At 50.8% G+C, this 18107-nt stretch overlaps 1 protein-coding gene across 5 annotated transcripts in view; it reads left to right on the forward strand.

Annotated features, from left to right (window-relative positions):
* Positions 1-302: 302 nt before the first annotated feature.
* The window catches only part of MYH14 (myosin heavy chain 14), a 109332-nt gene continuing 91527 nt past the window's right edge, over positions 303-18107 (forward strand). For 2 of the 5 annotated variants that reach the window (XM_054464874.2, XM_054464875.2), the window contains exons 1-3: positions 303-352; positions 6930-7337; positions 14190-14346. In XM_054464874.2, the coding sequence (XP_054320849.1) occupies positions 6933-7337; positions 14190-14346 (562 nt within the window). In that variant the 5' untranslated portion in view covers positions 303-352; positions 6930-6932. Of the gene's footprint in view, positions 353-2144; positions 2240-6929; positions 7338-14189; positions 14347-18107 lie in introns of those variants that run through there. The other 3 variants (XM_054464876.2, XM_054464878.2, XM_054464873.2) reach the window with 2 other exon arrangements.

The following is an 18107-nucleotide window of genomic DNA, read 5'->3' on the forward strand; positions in this document are numbered from 1 at the left end:
GGCCCATTCACCCTGGCCCCTTGGGCCTCCCGCCCCCGGCCGCCCCCCGCGCCTCGCTATTGGTGGCGCCCCGTGCCCATCAGGCCTCGGCTTCCACCCCCGACCGCGCCGCCTAGCTCCGCGCCCGGGCCGTGTTCTTTTCCCACGGCTGGCACCCTTCGACAACTTCTGATTGGCCCCGCCCGCCAGGCGCTCCTTTTGACTGGCGGCTCCCGTCCCCCCCAGGGCGGGGCCATAGCTTGCCGCAGCGGGCGCCGATTGGCCCCTGCTGCGCTCGTGGGGGCGGGGCTGTCCTGGCGGACACGCCCCTCTTTCTCCCCAGGCCGAAGCCTCGGGACGGCCCTGGAAGCCGGTGAGTGCCCGGGGCCGGCAGCCCTCCGGGGGCGGCAGAACGGGACTGGGCCAGGGAAAGCTGGAGCCTGGGGGCTGCGATCGGGGCCCGGGAGCCCGGGCAGGCGGCCGGGGACGGAGGGGAGGTGACGCGGACACTCACCTTGGGCGCGCAGAGGGACGGCGGCGAGGGAGGTGGTGGTGGGGGGGGCGGGACGTCTACACTCCCCCAACTCCAGTTGCCAACGTGTGCGAGGCCCGGTCGGGGTCCTCGCTGGCAGCCCCGGGCCTGTTCCGCAGAAGGGGAAACTGAGGCTGTCTTTGGAACTTCGGCCGCTTTAATACCTGAGTCATCGCCTCCAGTCCCCCGCCCCCAGCATGACATGTCTCTGTTCTCACGTGTCAGAATTGGAGGCCAGAGAGAGGGGTCGTGACTGGAAGAGGCGGAGAGGTAGGGAAGGACATATTGAGAACCTACGATGTACTTGGACACTTTTATTTTTTATAACTAAATAATTTCCTTTCCTTATCGTGTTGACTCGAGGTGAGTTATACTGTACCCATTATACAGAGAGGGGAAGGCTGAGACTGGACCGAATTGGTGACTGCAGGGGGACCTGGTGGAGAAGAACCCACTCCGGAGACCAACTGTCTGCTGGGTCCTTTAACCTTTTCAATCCCACAGGAGTCCCCTAAGGAAAGCGGTGGTCCCTGTGGCACAGATGGGGAAGTAGGTTGGTACTAATCACCAACTGGGATGCAGAAATTGATGTCTTTAGGGACCTGCTACAAGTTCTTTCCAGACCCCCTCCTTTAGAATGGCAGAAAACGGTCTAGGCTTGAATTCCAGACCTCCCTCTTATACTATGTGATCTTGAGTGCCTTACTTTGACCCTTCCTGCCTCAGTTTCCACATCAGAGAAATGGACATGCTGATCACCCCTATGTCATTGGTTGTTGAGATTATTCTAGGCCGGGCACAGTGGCTCAGGCCTGTAATCCCAGCACTTTGGGAGGTGGAAGCGAAAGAATCGCTTGATTCCAGGAGTTCGAGACCAGCTTGGGCAACACAGCGAGACTTCGTCTCTACAAAAAGTAAAAGAGTTAGCTGGGCGTGGTGGCGTGACCCTGTTGTCCCAGCTACTCGGGAGGCTGAGCAGGGAGGATCGCTTGAGCCCAGGAGGTCAAGGCTGCAGTGAGCCATGATCGTGGCACTGAACTCCAAGCTGGGCAATAGAGACCCTGTCTCTCCCTCTTTTTTTTTTTTTTTTAAATCATTTTATGATCTCAAAGAGCTGTTCTAAGAGGAGAAAATACCCGACACATAGTAGGTACTCTTATCACCATGTAGTCTTTATTGCACTCCCGAGACTGAAGCTCAGGACAGAGTACCATTGTCCTCTTCTTTGGTACTCTTACTGTCTATAGATTTTGTTGTTCCGCAGTTGGGAAACTGAGGCTCAGGGAGATTAATGATGAAGCACTGGGCTGGGGAACTTTGTGAACGTCGTTTTATTAATTTCACTGGCCGCAATTGACAGCAGGGAAAGCTGAGGCCCAGGAAGCTCCAGCGGGGTTTGAATCCCGGGAATCCTCAGCCTTCTCCGCGGCGGGCCCTCGACCTTTGCCCTCCATAAGGGGGAGGAGCCCCTGGCGCCGCCGCCGCCGCCGCCGCCCACCTGGCAACAGGCTCAACCCCCGCCTTCCCCCGGCCCCAGTCAGAGGCCCTGAAGCTCCAGGCCCGCCCCGTTCCCAGCCGGGCAGGTGCTGGGTGACATCAGAGCCGGGCTCCCGCCCCGTGACGCGACGGGGCCCCGCCCTGCGCTGGACCGCGGAGGTCGCCGCACCTGAAGAGAACGGGGATTCCCGCGCCCTCTCCCCATCTCCCCGCTCCGGTCGGCGCCCCCAGGTAGCCCCGAGGATCTGCGAGTTGAGGGGGCGGCGACACAGGCGCTTGGGTCCAGGGGAATGGGTATTGGGTCCTTGGACTCCTGGATCTGAGAAGGGGCCTTGGGGGCCGGCTGTCCCAGGTCTGAGGAAGGACTGCGCCGCGAGCCCGAACTTCTGGGTCTTGGGGGAGGAAAGGACTGGGGCCAGGACTGCGGAGCTGGGGTCTTAGGGGAGGAGGGGTCTGCAAGCCCGGATTCCTGGGTCTGTAGGAGCAGGGGCTGGGGGCCTGAACTTCTGGGTCTGAGACAGGAGGGCATTGAGTACTGGGACTCCGGAATCCCAGCGCTAGAAGCCAGCCAGGGTCAGAGGGCTGGATGCCAAGGGCCCCAACCTCTGCCCCAGGGCGGATCCCTGGCTGCTTTTCTTTTTCAAGCCCAGCAGTCTCGGCTCCTCCCAGGGCAGGTGCTTTCACCTGCCCAGGTGACAGTAATTAGCCCTGGCAGAGTGTTCCTGCTGGTTGAGGAAGGGTAGGGCAGCCAGAGAGGCTCCGCCACTTGGAGCCAAGGCCTGCAGGCCCTGCCCGCCCTGTCAGGGCTGTGATCCATCTTCAGAACTCAGCATCCTCACCTCTAGCCCAGCTGCAGTGAGGTGAGGGGGTCTGCACTTCTCGGTCCATACGAGGAGGGGGCTGGGGGCTCAGACTCCTGGGTCCTAGGAGAGGAGGAGGCTGGGAGCTCGGACTCCTCAGCCTGGGGAAGGAAAGGGCTGGGGGCTTGGACTCTTGGCTCCAGGGAGGAGAGGCATAGGGCATAGGGTGATTGCAAAAACTCCTAAACCCTTCCTGGTCAAAGGCCACAGGGCTGGAGAGGAAGTGGATGGGGTGGGGTGAGGTGGGTGGGGGTGAGGGTAAAGTCCCAGGGATGGAGTTTGGGTCCAGTGTATCCGGGTCACACTGGAGGTCTGGGGTGAGCCTTGACGATTTGGGGGCCACGGGGTGGAGAAACTCCCTGTTGCATTCAGAGTGCAAGGGTCCAGCGTTTGAGGCCTGAGAGCCTCAGGGCCAAGAGTCACTGGAAGCTGGAGCTGCTGGGCTCCGGGATAGGCGGAGAGGGTCTGAGAGGAAGTGGGTCCTCTGAGCGGAGCTGAGATTCCCGTGCGAGAGGCTTGACGGAAAGGCAGGAGTCTGTTGGGACCAGATCCAGGGATGCCTCCAGGGCAGCTGGGCATTTAGAAGGGCTTCTCCAGGGGTATGTGGGAGCGAGGTGGGGACAGCAGGGGCATATAGGTCTATTGGGCAGAGGTGAAGTCCTGCTGTTGGGGAGACAGAAATCTCCCATTGTTTCTGTGACTGATGTGGTGGGGCAGTGATGGGGACGTTTGAGGCAGTGGATGAGAGTAGGGGCCGGGTGTGGTGGCTCATGTCTGTAATCCCAGCACTGTGGAGGCCAAAGCAGGAGGATCACTTGAGCCCAGGAGTTTGAGATCAGCCTGGGTAACATAGTGAGACCCTGTCTCTACCAGAAAAAAAAAAAAAAAAAGGCTGGGCCTGATGGTGCGCACCTGTGGTCCCAGCTACGCAGGAGGCTGAAGTGGGAGGATCACTTGAACACAGGAGTTGAGGCTGCAGTGAGCTGTGATTGTGCCACTGCGCTCCAACTCCAGCCTGAGCAATAGAGCGAGACCTATCTCTAAGAAAAAAAAGAGCGAGCGAGAGAAAGAGAGAGAGAGTAGGGGCAGACTTCTTTAGCAGGAGGGGGCCACGCAGGATAGGGAGAATATTTTTCCTGCCTGGTGCTTGGACCGCGTTGGAATTGCCACTACTGCCCATGGCCCCCTGGATGGTGGGAGGGGCCTAACACATTCTAGTTCCCCCAGCACCTGGTTGCCTCAGAGATAGCTGGAGCTGGATCCACCCCTAGGCCAGGAGCTCCTTGAGGCAGGGCTCCCACCCTACTCTTCTCTGGATCCTCAGGCCCACTCAGGGCGGAGTCTCGTTCTTGAAAGTCCTCAGAGAGTTGAATGAATGGAGCCAGTCTCCCCATTTTATGGAGAAAGAGCCAGGTTCCGGAGAAGGAAGGAATTGTTCACTGAAGCAGTGAGATTCGAATCTATTCTGCAGGCATGAGATAGGCGTGACCAGAGGTGGTCAGGGAACCTGAATGACAAAAATCAGGTCAATTCCCGCCCTGGGCTCATATCTTAGAGTAAAAGCAACGTTGTACCTTTTGTCACCTGTCTTACATCCCCTCCCACCCTCTGCCCCTCGATCATTTGGCTCTAGCCACGCTGCCCACCTCACAGTGACACAGCCACACAGATGCATTGTGGCCCAAGGACCTTTGCACTGCTGTCTGGAATGATTTTTCTCCCAACAACCCCCTTGCTCGCTCCTGTCATCTCCCTTGGGTCTTCATTTAAATGCCACGCCAGAGAGGCCCTCCCTGGCCACCCTAATGAAAACTTCAACATCCTCAACCCTAACATTCCCTGTCCCCTGGTTTATTCCTCCCCTTGGCATTTATCACCATTTAACGTACTATCTGGCCGGGCATGGTGGCTCGTGCCTGTAATCCCAACACTTTGGGAGGCCCAGGCGGGCGGATCACCTGAGGTTAGGAGTTCAAGACCAGCCTGGCCAACATGCTGAAACCCCATCTCTACTAAAAATAAAAAAATTAGCCAGGCGTAGAGGCATGCGCCTGTAATCCCAGCTACTTGGGAGGCTGAGGCAGGAGAATCTCTTGAAACTGGGAGGCAGAGGTTGCAGTGAGCCAAGATCAAGCCACTGCACTCCAGCCTGGGTGACAGAGCAAGACTCTATCTCAAAAAACAAAAACAAACAAACAAAAAACCCCCAAAAACCCACCAAACATACTATATTTGGTTTCTGTAAAAAAACAAAAAAGAGAGAATTTTTAAAAAACAAAAACCATACTATCTAATTTACATTTTTAATCTTTTTATCTGTCTCCTGGGGTTAGAGCAGCTCTGTCCAATAGCAATATAATACAGGCCAGATGTGTAATGTAACATTTTCTAGTAGCCACATTTAATGATAAAAATAAAAAGGAACGGATAACATTAATTTAATAATATATTTTATTTAACCCAGTAGATGAAAATATTATCATTTCAGCATGTCATCAAATATTTAAAATCTCAGCAAACTATCTTTTTGTTGTACTAAGTCTTGGAAATCTGGCGTGTATCTTACACTTAGAACTCCAAATGGGGATATCTATAATTAAATTTTAAGATGGGGCTCGGTGGTTCACACCTGTAATCCCAGTAGTTTGGGGAGCCAAGGCAGGAGGACCGCTTGAGCCCAGGAGTTTGAGACGAGTTTGAGCAACATAGAAGACCCTGTCTCTACAAAATAAATTTAAAAATTAGTAGGCATGGTGGCATGCCTGTTAATACATTTATTTTTTAATTAATAAATTTCAGACATGGATCACCTGAGGCCAGGAAGTCGAGGATGTGGTGAGCCATGATTGCACTGCTGCACTCCAGCCTGAGCAACAGAGTGAAACCCCATCTCAAAATAAAATAAAATAGATTGAATTTAAATGAATGAAATTGAAAATGTGTTTCCTCAGTGACACATGCCACATTACAAGTGCCCGGTAGTGCACAGGTGATGGTGGCTCCTGCACTGGACAGCCCGGGGCTAGAAAGTAAATTTTTAGAGGCAGGTGTCTTCTTCCAGCTTGTCCGTTGCTCCATTGTCAATGCCCAGAACTGAGCATGGCCAGGTGTGGTGGCTCACGCCTGCAATCCCAGCACTTTGGGAGGGTGAAGAGGGTGGATCACTTGAGGTTAGGAGTTCAAGACCTGCCAGGACAACTCATTTCTACAAAAATTGAAAATAATTGGCTGGGCGCGGTGGCTCACACCTGTAATCCCAGCACTTTGGGAGGCCGAGGCGGGCGAATCACGAGGTCAGGAGATCGAGACCATCCTGGATAACACGGTGAAATGCCGTCTCTACTAAAAATACAAAAAAATAGCCGGGTGCGGTGGCAGGCGCCTGTAGTCCCAGCTACTCAGGAGGCTGAGGCAGGAGAATGGCGTGAACCCAGGAGGCGGAGCTTGCAGTGAGCCAAGATCACGCCACTGCACTCCAGCCTGAGCGACAGAGTGAGACTCCATCTCAATAAAAAAAAAAAAAAAAAGAAAATAATTAGCTGGGGCCGGGTGTGGTGGCTCATGCCTATAATCCCAGCACTTTGGGAGGCCGAGATGGGCAGATCACCTGAGGTCAAGAGTTCGAGACCAGCCTGGCCAACATGGTGAAACCCTGTCTCCACTAAAAATACAAAAATTAGCTGGGTCGTGGTGGCAGACGCCTGTAATCCCAGCTACTCGGGAGGCTGAGACGGGAGAATCACTTGAACCCCGGATGCCGAGTTTGCAGTGAGCTGAGATCATGCCATTGCACTCCAGCCGAGACTCCGTCTCAAAAAAAAAAAAAGAACTGACCCTCTGAGCCTGGTTCACAGCCTAGCTTATTAAAGAATGAATGAGTGCCTAGAGAGGTGAATGAATGAAATGAGTAAGCTAGGTCTGTTAACCCACTTTGCAGAAGTATGGCAAGAGGTCTGGTAAAGGAAGGCAGAGGTGGCTGCCTGGGGAATTTGGGGTAGGGAAGGGAGGCCCGGGGGACGGAGCCCCATCTGACCCCCACCCTCTTTCTCTGCCCCCTGCAGACCATGGCAGCCGTGACCATGTCGGTGCCCGGGCGGAAGGCGCCCCCCAGGCCAGGCCCAGTGCCCGAGGCGGCCCAGCCGTTCCTGTTCACACCCCGCGGGCCCAGCGCGGGTGGCGGGCCCGGCTCGGGCACCTCCCCGCAGGTGGAGTGGACGGCCCGGCGTCTCGTGTGGGTGCCTTCGGAGCTTCACGGGTTCGAGGCGGCGGCTCTGCGGGACGAAGGCGAGGAGGAGGCGGAGGTGGAGCTGGCGGAGAGCGGCAGGCGGCTGCGGCTGCCGCGGGACCAGATCCAGCGCATGAACCCGCCCAAGTTCAGCAAGGCCGAGGACATGGCCGAGCTGACCTGCCTCAACGAGGCCTCGGTCCTGCACAACCTCCGGGAGCGGTACTACTCGGGCCTCATCTACGTGAGTGGGCTCCTGCTGGGGGGCGCGTGCGGCGGGGTTGCTGCCGGGTGGGGAGCCAGGTCCACACCCCGGCTCCCCTGCATTAACTCGAGGCTGTTTATCATCTGTATCCCATGTCCCGTGACTGTTCCTACACTTACTTGGTTGCCAAATTGTGAATTGTTGGATTACTAGGACAGCCTCAGAACCTACTGGGGACATCGCATGATACATATGGTAGATAAACTGTATTATTTTCCTAAAGTATAAAACGTTCCAGTTTCTCAGATATAACTCATCCCGAGTTTTAAGGAAGGGAAACAGATGTGTGACAATCATTAATGTGAATCACTGAGTATAGAAATATGTTGCTTGAGGTTCAAGACCAGCCTGGGCAACAAAACGAGACCCTATCTCTTAAAAAAAAGATAAATTAGCCAGGTGTGGCAGTGACCCGTGCCTTTAGTCCCAGCTTCCAGGAAGGCTGAGGCAGGAGGATCACTTGAGCCCAGGAGGTCAAGGCTGCAGTGAGCTATGATGATACCACTGCACTCCAGCCTGGGTGACAGCACAAGACCCCGTCTCAAAAAAAGACAAAAAGCAAAAAACCATATGCTAGGCTCTGTGCTAAATGCCTATCTATTAATTCATTCAATCTCACCATAGGAAAGATAGAGTCTATTATTATTACCATTTTACCTAAGAGGCAAATGAGGCCCAGAGAGAGTTAATAATAAAAATGAGCATTTATTAAACATTTACCAAGCATTCTTCCAAGCTTTCTCAAATACATTGCCTCTGTACATTTTCGGAATTATAAAGCATCTGATCCTCATTTTACAGGTAAGAAAACTGAGGCACAGAGAGTTCAGGGTCACACAATTAGACCTGGCAGATCCAGGTAGTCTGGTCCCAAGCATTCTCACTTTGCTGTGGTGCCTCTTAAGATTGAGATGGGGCTGGGAATGGTGGTTCATGCCTGTAATCTCAGTACTTTGAGAGGCTGAGGTGGGTGGATTGCTGGGGCCCGGGAGTTCGAGACCATCCTGGGCATGGCAAAACCCCATCCCTGCAAAAAAAAAAAAAAAATCCAAAAAATTAGCTGGGCATGGTGGCACACTCTTGTAGTCCCAGTTACTTGGGAGGCTGAGGTGGGAGAATCACCTGAGCCCTGAAGGTGGAGGCTGCAGTGAGCTGTGATGGTGCCACTGTACTCCAGCCTGGGTAACAAATCAAGACCCTGTCTCAAACAAAACAAAACAATACAAAAACCCATTGAGAAGGGATTGATGATACTTAGGTTGACTATGGTAGTGTTCCCATGTCTGTGCTAAACATTGGATGTTCATTGCGTTTTTAAAACTCTTTACAGCAAACAGATGGGGTAGAGCGGCGGTTCTTAACCCCACCTCCATCGTAGAATCATTTGGGGAATTCTTAGAAAATACCGGTGCCTGAGCCCCACCCCAGAACTTTCAATCAAGCTCTCTGGGGCTGTGACATGAACATTGGTATTTTTAATAAGCTTCCAAGGAGGTTCTAATGGGCAGCCAAGGGGTTATTAATTTCATTTAACAAAAGAGCAAACAGGATTAGAGAGATTGACAAGGAATGTGGACAATCATAATGAAAAATAATAATAAGAGGAGGCTAGCAAATATTTAATCGAGCACTTGTGATGTGCCAAGCGCTGTTCTAAGTGTGGCGTGTGAGTTATCAGCTTCCCTCTGGGCCAGGGAGTGCTGATATCACCTGATGTTCAGGAATGTTAAGTGACCCACAGCCATGAAGGAATCATGCCAGGATTTGAACCCAGGCAGCTGGTTCCAGAGTCATGCTCCAAAGTCCAGCTTAGACTGGTGGGGTCTCACAGCTTTGCTCCAACATCCACCCCTCTGAGGTTCACAAAGCGGAAGATTAGGATATTTTTATGAAGTCTCACTCCTACTTGGAGATCGAGGCTCTGAGATAAGCAGTGGCTGGCTCAGGGTCCCTCAGCTTGTGGTGGCAGGGGTGGAATTTGAATCGAGGGCTGTTGGACCCTGCCTGGGGTTGGTGTCTTCTCCAGTCTGCACTGGCCCTTTCCAAATCCTCAAACACATTTACTAGCCCTGGAAAAGAGGCCTCTACATGATCCACTCCCCCACATCTCACCCAAGGCCACAGACATCAGGATGACATCCAAAACATGAACCCACTAGTTGCCTTTTATTTGTTTATATATTTTTTTGAGACAGGGTCTCACTCTGCTGCCCAGGCTGCAGTGCAGCAGCATGATCTTGGCTTACTGCAGCCTTTACCTCCTGGGTTCAAGCAACTCTCTTGCCTCAGCCTCCTGAGTAGCTGGGACTACAGGCGCCTGCCACCAGGCCCAGCTAATTTTTGTATTTTTAGTAGAGATGGGATTTCACCATGTTTGCCAGGCTGGTCTCGAACCTCTGAGCTCGAGTGATCCGCCCAACTCAGCCTCTCAAAGTGCTGGGATTACAGGGGTGAGCCACCACATCCGGCCACTCTTTGCCTTTTAATAAATACTCTGAGCGCTCCCAGCAACCTTGTAAGGTATCTGCTGTCATCCCCACTCTGCAGGTGGGGAAACTGAGCCTCAGACTGGGGGGCAGGATATGAACATAAGCCCCACAACTAGGAACCAGCTAAGCTAGAACTTGAAACCAGGTCACTGTGACTGCAGACCCCAGGTCCTAGCCATTGCACAGGAAGATTATTCAGAAAGTTCAGGAGAAAAAGTGGTAGGGCCTGAGCTAAGGTGGTGGCCAGGGAGCCAGACTTTTGGGGCCTAAGAAATGAATGTGAGAGAGAAGATTCTAGAATTCCAGACAGGAAGCAAATTGGGCCTTAATGAAGATCATTAGCACTTAGTGAGTACCTGCTTTCTCTGCTGGGTGCTGTTCTAAATTTCTTTCCAATATGATCTTGTTGACCCCCTCCCCATCCACATCAGGTTGTGAGGTAGGGATTATCACCCTCTTTTTCCCACAGCTTGGAGAGGGGAAGCCATTTGCCCAACAGAAGCTGATAGTGGCTGAAATATTGAGCATGCAGTGTTTCAAGGTCCATGTTCTGTTTTTTGTTTGTTTGTTTGTTTGTTTGTTTTAGACATAGCCTTGCTCTGTCACACAGGCTGGAGTGCAGTGGCATGCTTATAGCTCACTGCAGCTCAACCTCATGGGCTCAAGTGATCCTCCTGCCTCAGCCTCCTAAGTAGCTGGGACTAAAGGTACATACCACCACGCCTGGCTGATTTTTTAATTTGTTGTAGAGACAGCGTTTCACAATGTTACCCAGGCTAGTCTCAAACTCCTGGACTCAAGTGATCCTCTTGCCTGGGCCTCTCAAAGTGCTGGATTTACAGGCTTGAGCCACTGCTGCGCCCAGCTGGGGTTCACATTAAACCCTCTGCATGCCACATGAACTTGTGGATGACTCCCAGGCACCTTATGTAGGAAGCCCTATTTCTGTCCCCATTAGCTAAAGACACTGAGACCCTGAAAGGTTGCTTGCTTGAGCTACCTGGCCTGAAAATGTTACAGGTGTGATTCAAACTCGGCCCTGTTTAAGACCTGTGCTTAATACATGTTTGTTGACCGATCAGCTGATGATGGGGATGGTGGTGTTGTCCAGTGAAAAGTGGGATATCCAGGGCTCCAGAAACCGAGTTTCTCCACTAATAGGCTGTTTGGCTTTGAGTTGCTAAGAGTCTCAGTCCCTTTCCTGGGACCTTTGGGGCAGGGAGGGAACCCCTTTGTAGAACACCCCTCTCTGAGAAACACGGAAGATGCATTATGTGATTTCACACTCAGAACACTTCTAGGTGATGGGTTAAAAGCCGCATTTTCCAGGGCTGGAAACTGAGGTTTAGAGAGGACACATCCTTCATTCAAATTCACACACAGCTCAAAAATGCTGCATCTGAATTTGAACACTGGATGGCTTCAAAGTCTGAGCGATGAGCCTGAGAGTTTGAGGCTGCAGTGAGCCAGGATCGCGCCACTACACTCCAGCCTGGGCGACAGAGCCAGACTCTGTCCCACCTGCCCCCACCAAAAAAGTTTGAGTTAGCCTAGGGCTCCCAGGTAGGATGAGTGATGTAAGAGTCTCCAGACCCATATCTGATGTGCGTTGCATGGGCCCCGCCTCGGCCTGGCTGGTTTTTATCCATGATCTCCCCTAATCCCCACAGCCTTTGTAATGAGGTGGAGAGTGTCGCCCTCGGTTTCCCAAGGAGGAAACTGAGACTATGGGGAAAGTCACCAGGCTGAGGGGAGTGGGGGCAGGTCTGTCTTCAGAGCACTGAGGGCTGGAGCAGCCATTCCTGACCCTTCCGGGAGGGCTTCCCCAGCTGCCTCCCACCCTGTGGGGGTGCACCAGCCTCTGTTCTTTCCCCCCAGCCTTGTTGACCAGCTCAGGTTTCCGTTCCCAGGGTGTTGCCCGGGAAACAAGGTGTGGCTGGCAGGAGGGGCCGGGGTGGGAGGGTGGCGTGGGGAGTGGGTTCCTCCGCCAGCCAGGAGTGGGGGCCGGGGCGCCGGCAGCCATGAGATACCCTCCCAGGGAATGTGGTCCGGCCGCCCCACCCTCTGAGAGCTGGGGGGAGCTCCCGGAGCAGCCCTTTCAGGCAGTGAGGGCAGACACCCAGCAAACCGGTTGTTCCGCTCCTGGCTGGCCACCCAGGCCACCCACCCTCCCACCGTTAGAAGGTTGGCACCTGGGACCAGGCAGCCTGTGGTGGCCACACCCTACTGTGCTGGAGAAGCTCAAGCTCCTTGGGAGCTTAAAACAGTCCTGCTGGCTGGGCACAGTGGCTCATGCCTATAATCCCAGGCATGCCGGGGTGGGAGGATCGCTTGAGCCAGGAGTTCAAGACCAGCCTGGGCAACATAGTGAGACCTGATCTCTACAAAAAGTAAAAATTTAAAAAATTGGCCAAGCGTGGTGGTGCATACCTGTGGTCCCATCTGCTTGGGAGGCTGAGGTGGGAGGATTGTTTGAGCCCAGGAGGTAGAGGCTGCAGTGAGCTGCGTTCATGCCACTGCACTCCAGCCTAGGTGACAGAGTGAGATCCTGTTTCTAAAAAACAAAAGAAAAAGATAGTCCTGCTGCTAACCAGCTTAGAAACCAGCTAGCTGGGTAACTAGTAGAGTAGGTTACCCTACTTTATCACACACAGCTAGACAACACATCTGAATTTGAATCCCGGATGGCTTCAAAGTCGAGCGACAAGCCCAGAGTAGCTAACTAGCTAAGCCACTAAGCAGGTAATTCTCTGGCTAGTTTAGCTAGCTAACTTTAGATAGCTTGGCTAGTTAGCTCTCTGACTGGTTTAGCTAAGTGGCTAACTAGCTCTCTAGCTATATTTAACTGCTTCTGTGAGTGTTGAGCCCCTCTTGCCTACATGATACCCTTGTGAGCTGGATTTGTTCTTAAACTGTTACAGAGTCCTGAGGCCAGGTGTGATGGTTCACACCTCTAATCCCAGCACTTTGGGAGGCTGAGGTGGGCAGATCACTTGAGGTCAGGAGGTCAAGACCAGCCTGGGCAACACAGAGAGACCCCGTGTCTACAAAAAAATACACCGGGTGCGGTGGCTCAAGCCTGTAATCCCAGTACTTTGGGAGGCTGTGGTGGGAGAATTAGTTGAGTTCAGGAGCTCAAGAGCAGCTTGGGCAACGTAGTGAGACCCCGTCTCTACTAAAAATAAGAAAAATTAGCCTAGTGGATTGACACACACTTGTGATCCCAGCTAGTCTCAAGGCTGAGGTGGGAGGATAGCTTTAGTCTAGGAGGTGGAGGCTGCAGTGAGCCATGATTGTACCACTGCGCTCCAGCCTGGGTGACAGAGTAAGACCCTGTCTCAAAGAGAAAAACAAAAAAAAGACTAGGCATGGTCATGTCAGCAGGACTGTTATGTGTCTATTATCACTAGAAACCACAGGTACATTCCTGTTGCATTTCGGTTATTGCAGATGCCACAGGCACCCTTCCAGAGATATTCCATGCATATTCAAATGAATATATAAAAATATATAAAAAGATTCCTCTTCCATCCTTTCTTTTTTTCTTTTTTTTTTGAGATGGAGTCTCGCTCTGTCGCCCAGGCTGGAGTGCGGTGGCGCAATCTCGGCTCACTGCAACCTCCGCCTGCCAGGTTCCAACAATTCTTCTGCTTCAGCCTCCCAAGTAGCTGGGACTACAGGCATGTGCCACCACACCTGGCTAATTTTTTTTTGTATTTTTAGTAGAGACGGGGTTTCACCATGCTGGCCAGGCTGGTCTCAAACTCCTGACCTCTTGATCCGCCCGCCTCAGCCTCCCAAAGTGCTGGGATTACAGGCATGAGCCACCCTGCCCAGCCCTCCTCTTCCATCCTTTCTAATGCAAATGGTAGCTCCTCACTCAGTCCTCAACTTACCTCCTTTTACTTGATATTGATTTGAAGATAGTCCCATGTCTATACACAAGAGCTTTGTAGGAATCCGTTGTATGAAGGTGCATTCAGGTCGTTTCTAGTCTTTTGCTGCTACAAAGAGTGCCTCAACCAGTCACCTCGCCCATCTTCATTTCCTGTGTGTGAGTCCAGGCAGCCACAGGCTGTGACCCAAGTCTGGCTGGCTGCAAAGGCCTTGTTCTCTCTCAGGGAAAATCCTCACCCAGACAGTGCCTTTGTGCAATTTGGAAAGATTCTTTGCTACCATCAGCCTGAAAATGCTCTAACGAACATTCAAATCTACATTGTTATGGTGTAGACATACCATGTGCAGATGCCCTTGTGCAGTGCACGACCTGCTCAGAGGCCCCATGATGCCTTTCAGGCTGTGGGCAGCCATCTGAGACCCTCTCCCCTCTCACCCACTGCAGACGTACTCCGGCCTTTTCTGTGTGGTCATCAACCCGTACAAGCAGCTTCCCATCTACACAGAAGCCATTGTGGAGATGTACCGGGGCAAGAAGCGCCACGAGGTGCCACCCCACGTGTACGCAGTGACCGAGGGGGCCTATCGGAGCATGCTGCAGGGTGAGTGCTTGGTGGGGCTGTAGGCCAGCGAGGCAGCTCTTCAACCGGGGCCTGACCTGGGGCTGCCAGAAGCCAGAGTCGACGTCAAATGACAGCTTGCAGACTTGACTCTGTGGGGCTTCTTAGGGGGCTGGAGGGAACACAAGTAGAGGCCTGAGTGGGTGAGGTGCTAGGTCCTAGAGTCTTTTTACCTGTCTCCATGTTCATCGTCTCTTTTATTATTATTATTATTATCATTATTTTGAGACGGAGTCTTGCTCCATCACCCAGGCTGGAGTGCAGTGGCACGATGTTGGCGCACTGCAACCTCTGCCTCCTGGGCTCAAGAGATTCTTGTGCCTCAGCCTCCCAAGTGGCTGGGACTACAGGCGTGCACCACCGCGCCTGGCTAAGAGATGGGGTTTCACCATGTTGGCCAGGCTGGTCTCAAACTCCTGACCTCAAGTGATCTGCCCACGTCGGCCTCCCAAAGTGCTGGGATTACAGGCATGAGCCACAGTACCTGGCCTCTTTTTAAATTTTTAAATAAATTAATTTGTTTTTGGCCAGGCACGGTGGCTCACACCTGTAATCCCAGCACTTTGGGAGGCCGAGGTGGGCGGATCACAAGGTCAGGAGATCGAGACCATCCTGGCTAACAAGGTGAAACCCTGTCTCTACTAAAAATACAAAAAGAATTAGCCAGGCGTGGTGGTGGGCGCCTGTAGTTCCAGCTACTCGGGAGGCTGAGGCAGGAGAATGGCGTGAACCCAGGAGGCGGAGCTTGCAGTGAGCCGACATCGGGCCACTGCACTCCAGCCTGGGCAACACAGTGAGACTGCCTCAAAACAAAAATTAATTTATTTTTTATTTCAATAGTTTTTGGGAAACAGGTGGTGTTTGGTTGCATGGAAAAGTTCTTTGGTGGCGATTTCTGAGACGTCGGTGCACTCGCCATCGGAGCAGTGTACACTGCACCCAATGTGTAATCTATCTCTCACCACCCCCCCACCACCCTTCACCCTGAGTCCCCAAAGTCCATTGTGTCATTCTTATGTTTTTGCATCCTCAGAACTTAGCTCCCACTTATAAGTGAGAACATACGATGTTTGATTTTCCATTCCCGAGTTACCTCACTTACAATAATGGTCTCCAATTTCATTCAGATTGCTGTGAATTCCATTATTTCATTCCTTTTGATGGCTGAGTAGTATTCCATGGTGTATGTGTGTCTATATATCCCATGGTGTGTATATATAACAAATATATATATACACACCATGGGATATATACTCTCTGTCTCTCTCTCTCTCTCTCTCTCTCTATATATATATATGTATTCCATGGTGTGTATACACACACACACACACCATGGGATATATATGTGTGTGTGTGTGTATACACACCATGGAATACTTATTCATATATATATATATATATCACAGTTTATCTACTCGTTGGTTGATGGGCATTTAGGCTGGTTCCATATTTTTGCAATTGTGAATTGTGCTGCTATAAACATGTGTGTGCAAGTGTCTTTTTCATATAATAGCTTCTTTTCCTCTGGGTGGATACCCCAGAGTAGGGTTGCTGGATCAAATGATATATCTACTTTTGGTTCTTTAAGTAATCTCCATACTGTTTTCCATAATTAAAAAATAAAAAAAAAAACATGTTGGTGTGGATACGGTGAAACGGGAACACTTTTACACTGCTGGTGGAATGTAAACTAGTACAACCACTATTGAAAACAGTATGGAGATTCTTTAAAGATCTTTGTTCACTCTTTCTCCAAACAATATTGGTTGGGTGTGGGGCTTCTACGAACATTTCCCTTGAGACAGTAATTCCCAGAGTGTTCATTCATTCATTCAACATTTATCGTTGAATTGTAGATCTGATCTCCATTGTCATGGGAGTAAATGTAGCCCCTTAGATAGATGGCAAGTCAAGGCAGTTGTGTACAGCTGGGCAGGTTGTAAACTGAACAAGGGTATCCATCCAAGGGGCTGCCATTCGTACCATAACAACATAGATCAGTCCTGGCAAAATTACATGATTAACATCTATTATATATAGAATGCCCTTATTATATATTTGCTCTATATCATCTATTTTAATAGATATTTAGTATTTTTTTGTTTATATCTATTAAACATTTAAAAATTATATCTATTTACATCATATAACATATAATAGGCCAGGGGCGGTGGCTCACACCTGTAATCCCAGCACTTTGGGAGGCCGAAGCGGGAGAATTGCTTGAGTTCAGGAGCTCAAGACCAGCCTGGGCAACATAACAAGACCCTGTCTCTACAAAAACATTTAAAAAGTTTTTGTTAAAAAAGGAAAAACCCCATGTAATAGTACACAACATTCAGACCCTTTGATCATGGCTTCAAAACCCATCCGTGCTGCTCGCCATTTCCGTCCTGCACCCCAGCCTCACCCACCTTCCTGTCTGTCAAACATCCCTAACTCAGTCCTACCTCAGGGCCTAAATATGAATATATTATACTTATTGACTATGCATATTAAATATGAGCAAATTATTAAATTGATATATTTGATTAAATAGTATATTATGAATATATTATGCTTATTTAATATGCATATTCAATAAGTATATTATTTTATTATACTTTATTTTTAATTATACTTCATTTTTATTTTATTATACTTTATATTTATTTTATTATTATATAAGTGTAATGTTGATTTAATAAATTATACCTATTTAATATGCATATTCAATATGTATAATAATGTGCTAAATTAAATAGTATAACATATTAAATTAAATGGTATATTAAATAGCATAATATTGTAAACATATTGTGCTTATTTTTTTTTTTTTTGAGACAGAGTCTCACTCTGTCACCCAAGCTGGAGTGCAGTGGCATGACCTTGGCTCACTGCACCCTCCACCTCCCGGGTTCAAGCCATTCTCCTGCCTCAGCCTCCTGAGTGGCTGGGACTACAGGCACATGCCACCATGCCCAGCTAATTTTTGTATTTTTAGTAGAGACCAGGTTTCACCATGTTGGCCGGGCTGGTCTCGAACTCCTGACCTCAGGTGATCCACCTACCTCAGCCTCCCAAAGTGCTGAGATTACAGGCATGAGCCACCATGCCCAGCCTAATATGCTTATTTAATATGCATATTAAATAGGAGTATTAAATGGGAGTAAGGAGTATTAAATGGGAGTACTGAAGTCTCCAGGTAGAATAGTGGATTCATCTATTTCTCCTGGCAGATCTATCAGTTTCTGCTGGATTAATTCATTTAACCCCGTAGCAAATCTATAAAATAGGTTATCTCCTTGTCCCTGATTTATGGGTGGGGAAACTGAGGCACAGAGCAAAACAGTCATTGCCCATGGTCACACTGGTGGGTGTATGCTGAGGTAGGATTCGAACCCAGGGCCCCTGGCCACCGCCTCCCTGTATGTCACACTGTGTGTTATATTTCCTCCTGTGCCGTGCACTGTGCTGAGTGTGTTTTGAGCATTCTGAGTTCTGACTACAGCCCTGTGAGATGGCAGCTGTTTTGAGCCCCATTTTTCAGATGGGAAAACAGAGGCACAAAGCAACTCAGAGACTGGCCCAAGGTCGTGCAGCAAGTCAGAGAGGCAGCTGGGCGGTGAACCTGTGTGCATATGGTCCCCCATACCAGGCGGCCAAGTCTGAGGTCCTATTGGACGCAGCTTACTCCCTGGCTTGAAGACACCCAGAGGATGCCTGTCCTGCTTAAAAAAAATTCAGACCCTTTGGTCGTGGCT

This window comes from Pongo pygmaeus, chromosome 20, assembly GCF_028885625.2.
Source record: "Pongo pygmaeus isolate AG05252 chromosome 20, NHGRI_mPonPyg2-v2.0_pri, whole genome shotgun sequence".
Lineage (NCBI taxonomy): Eukaryota > Metazoa > Chordata > Mammalia > Primates > Hominidae > Pongo > Pongo pygmaeus.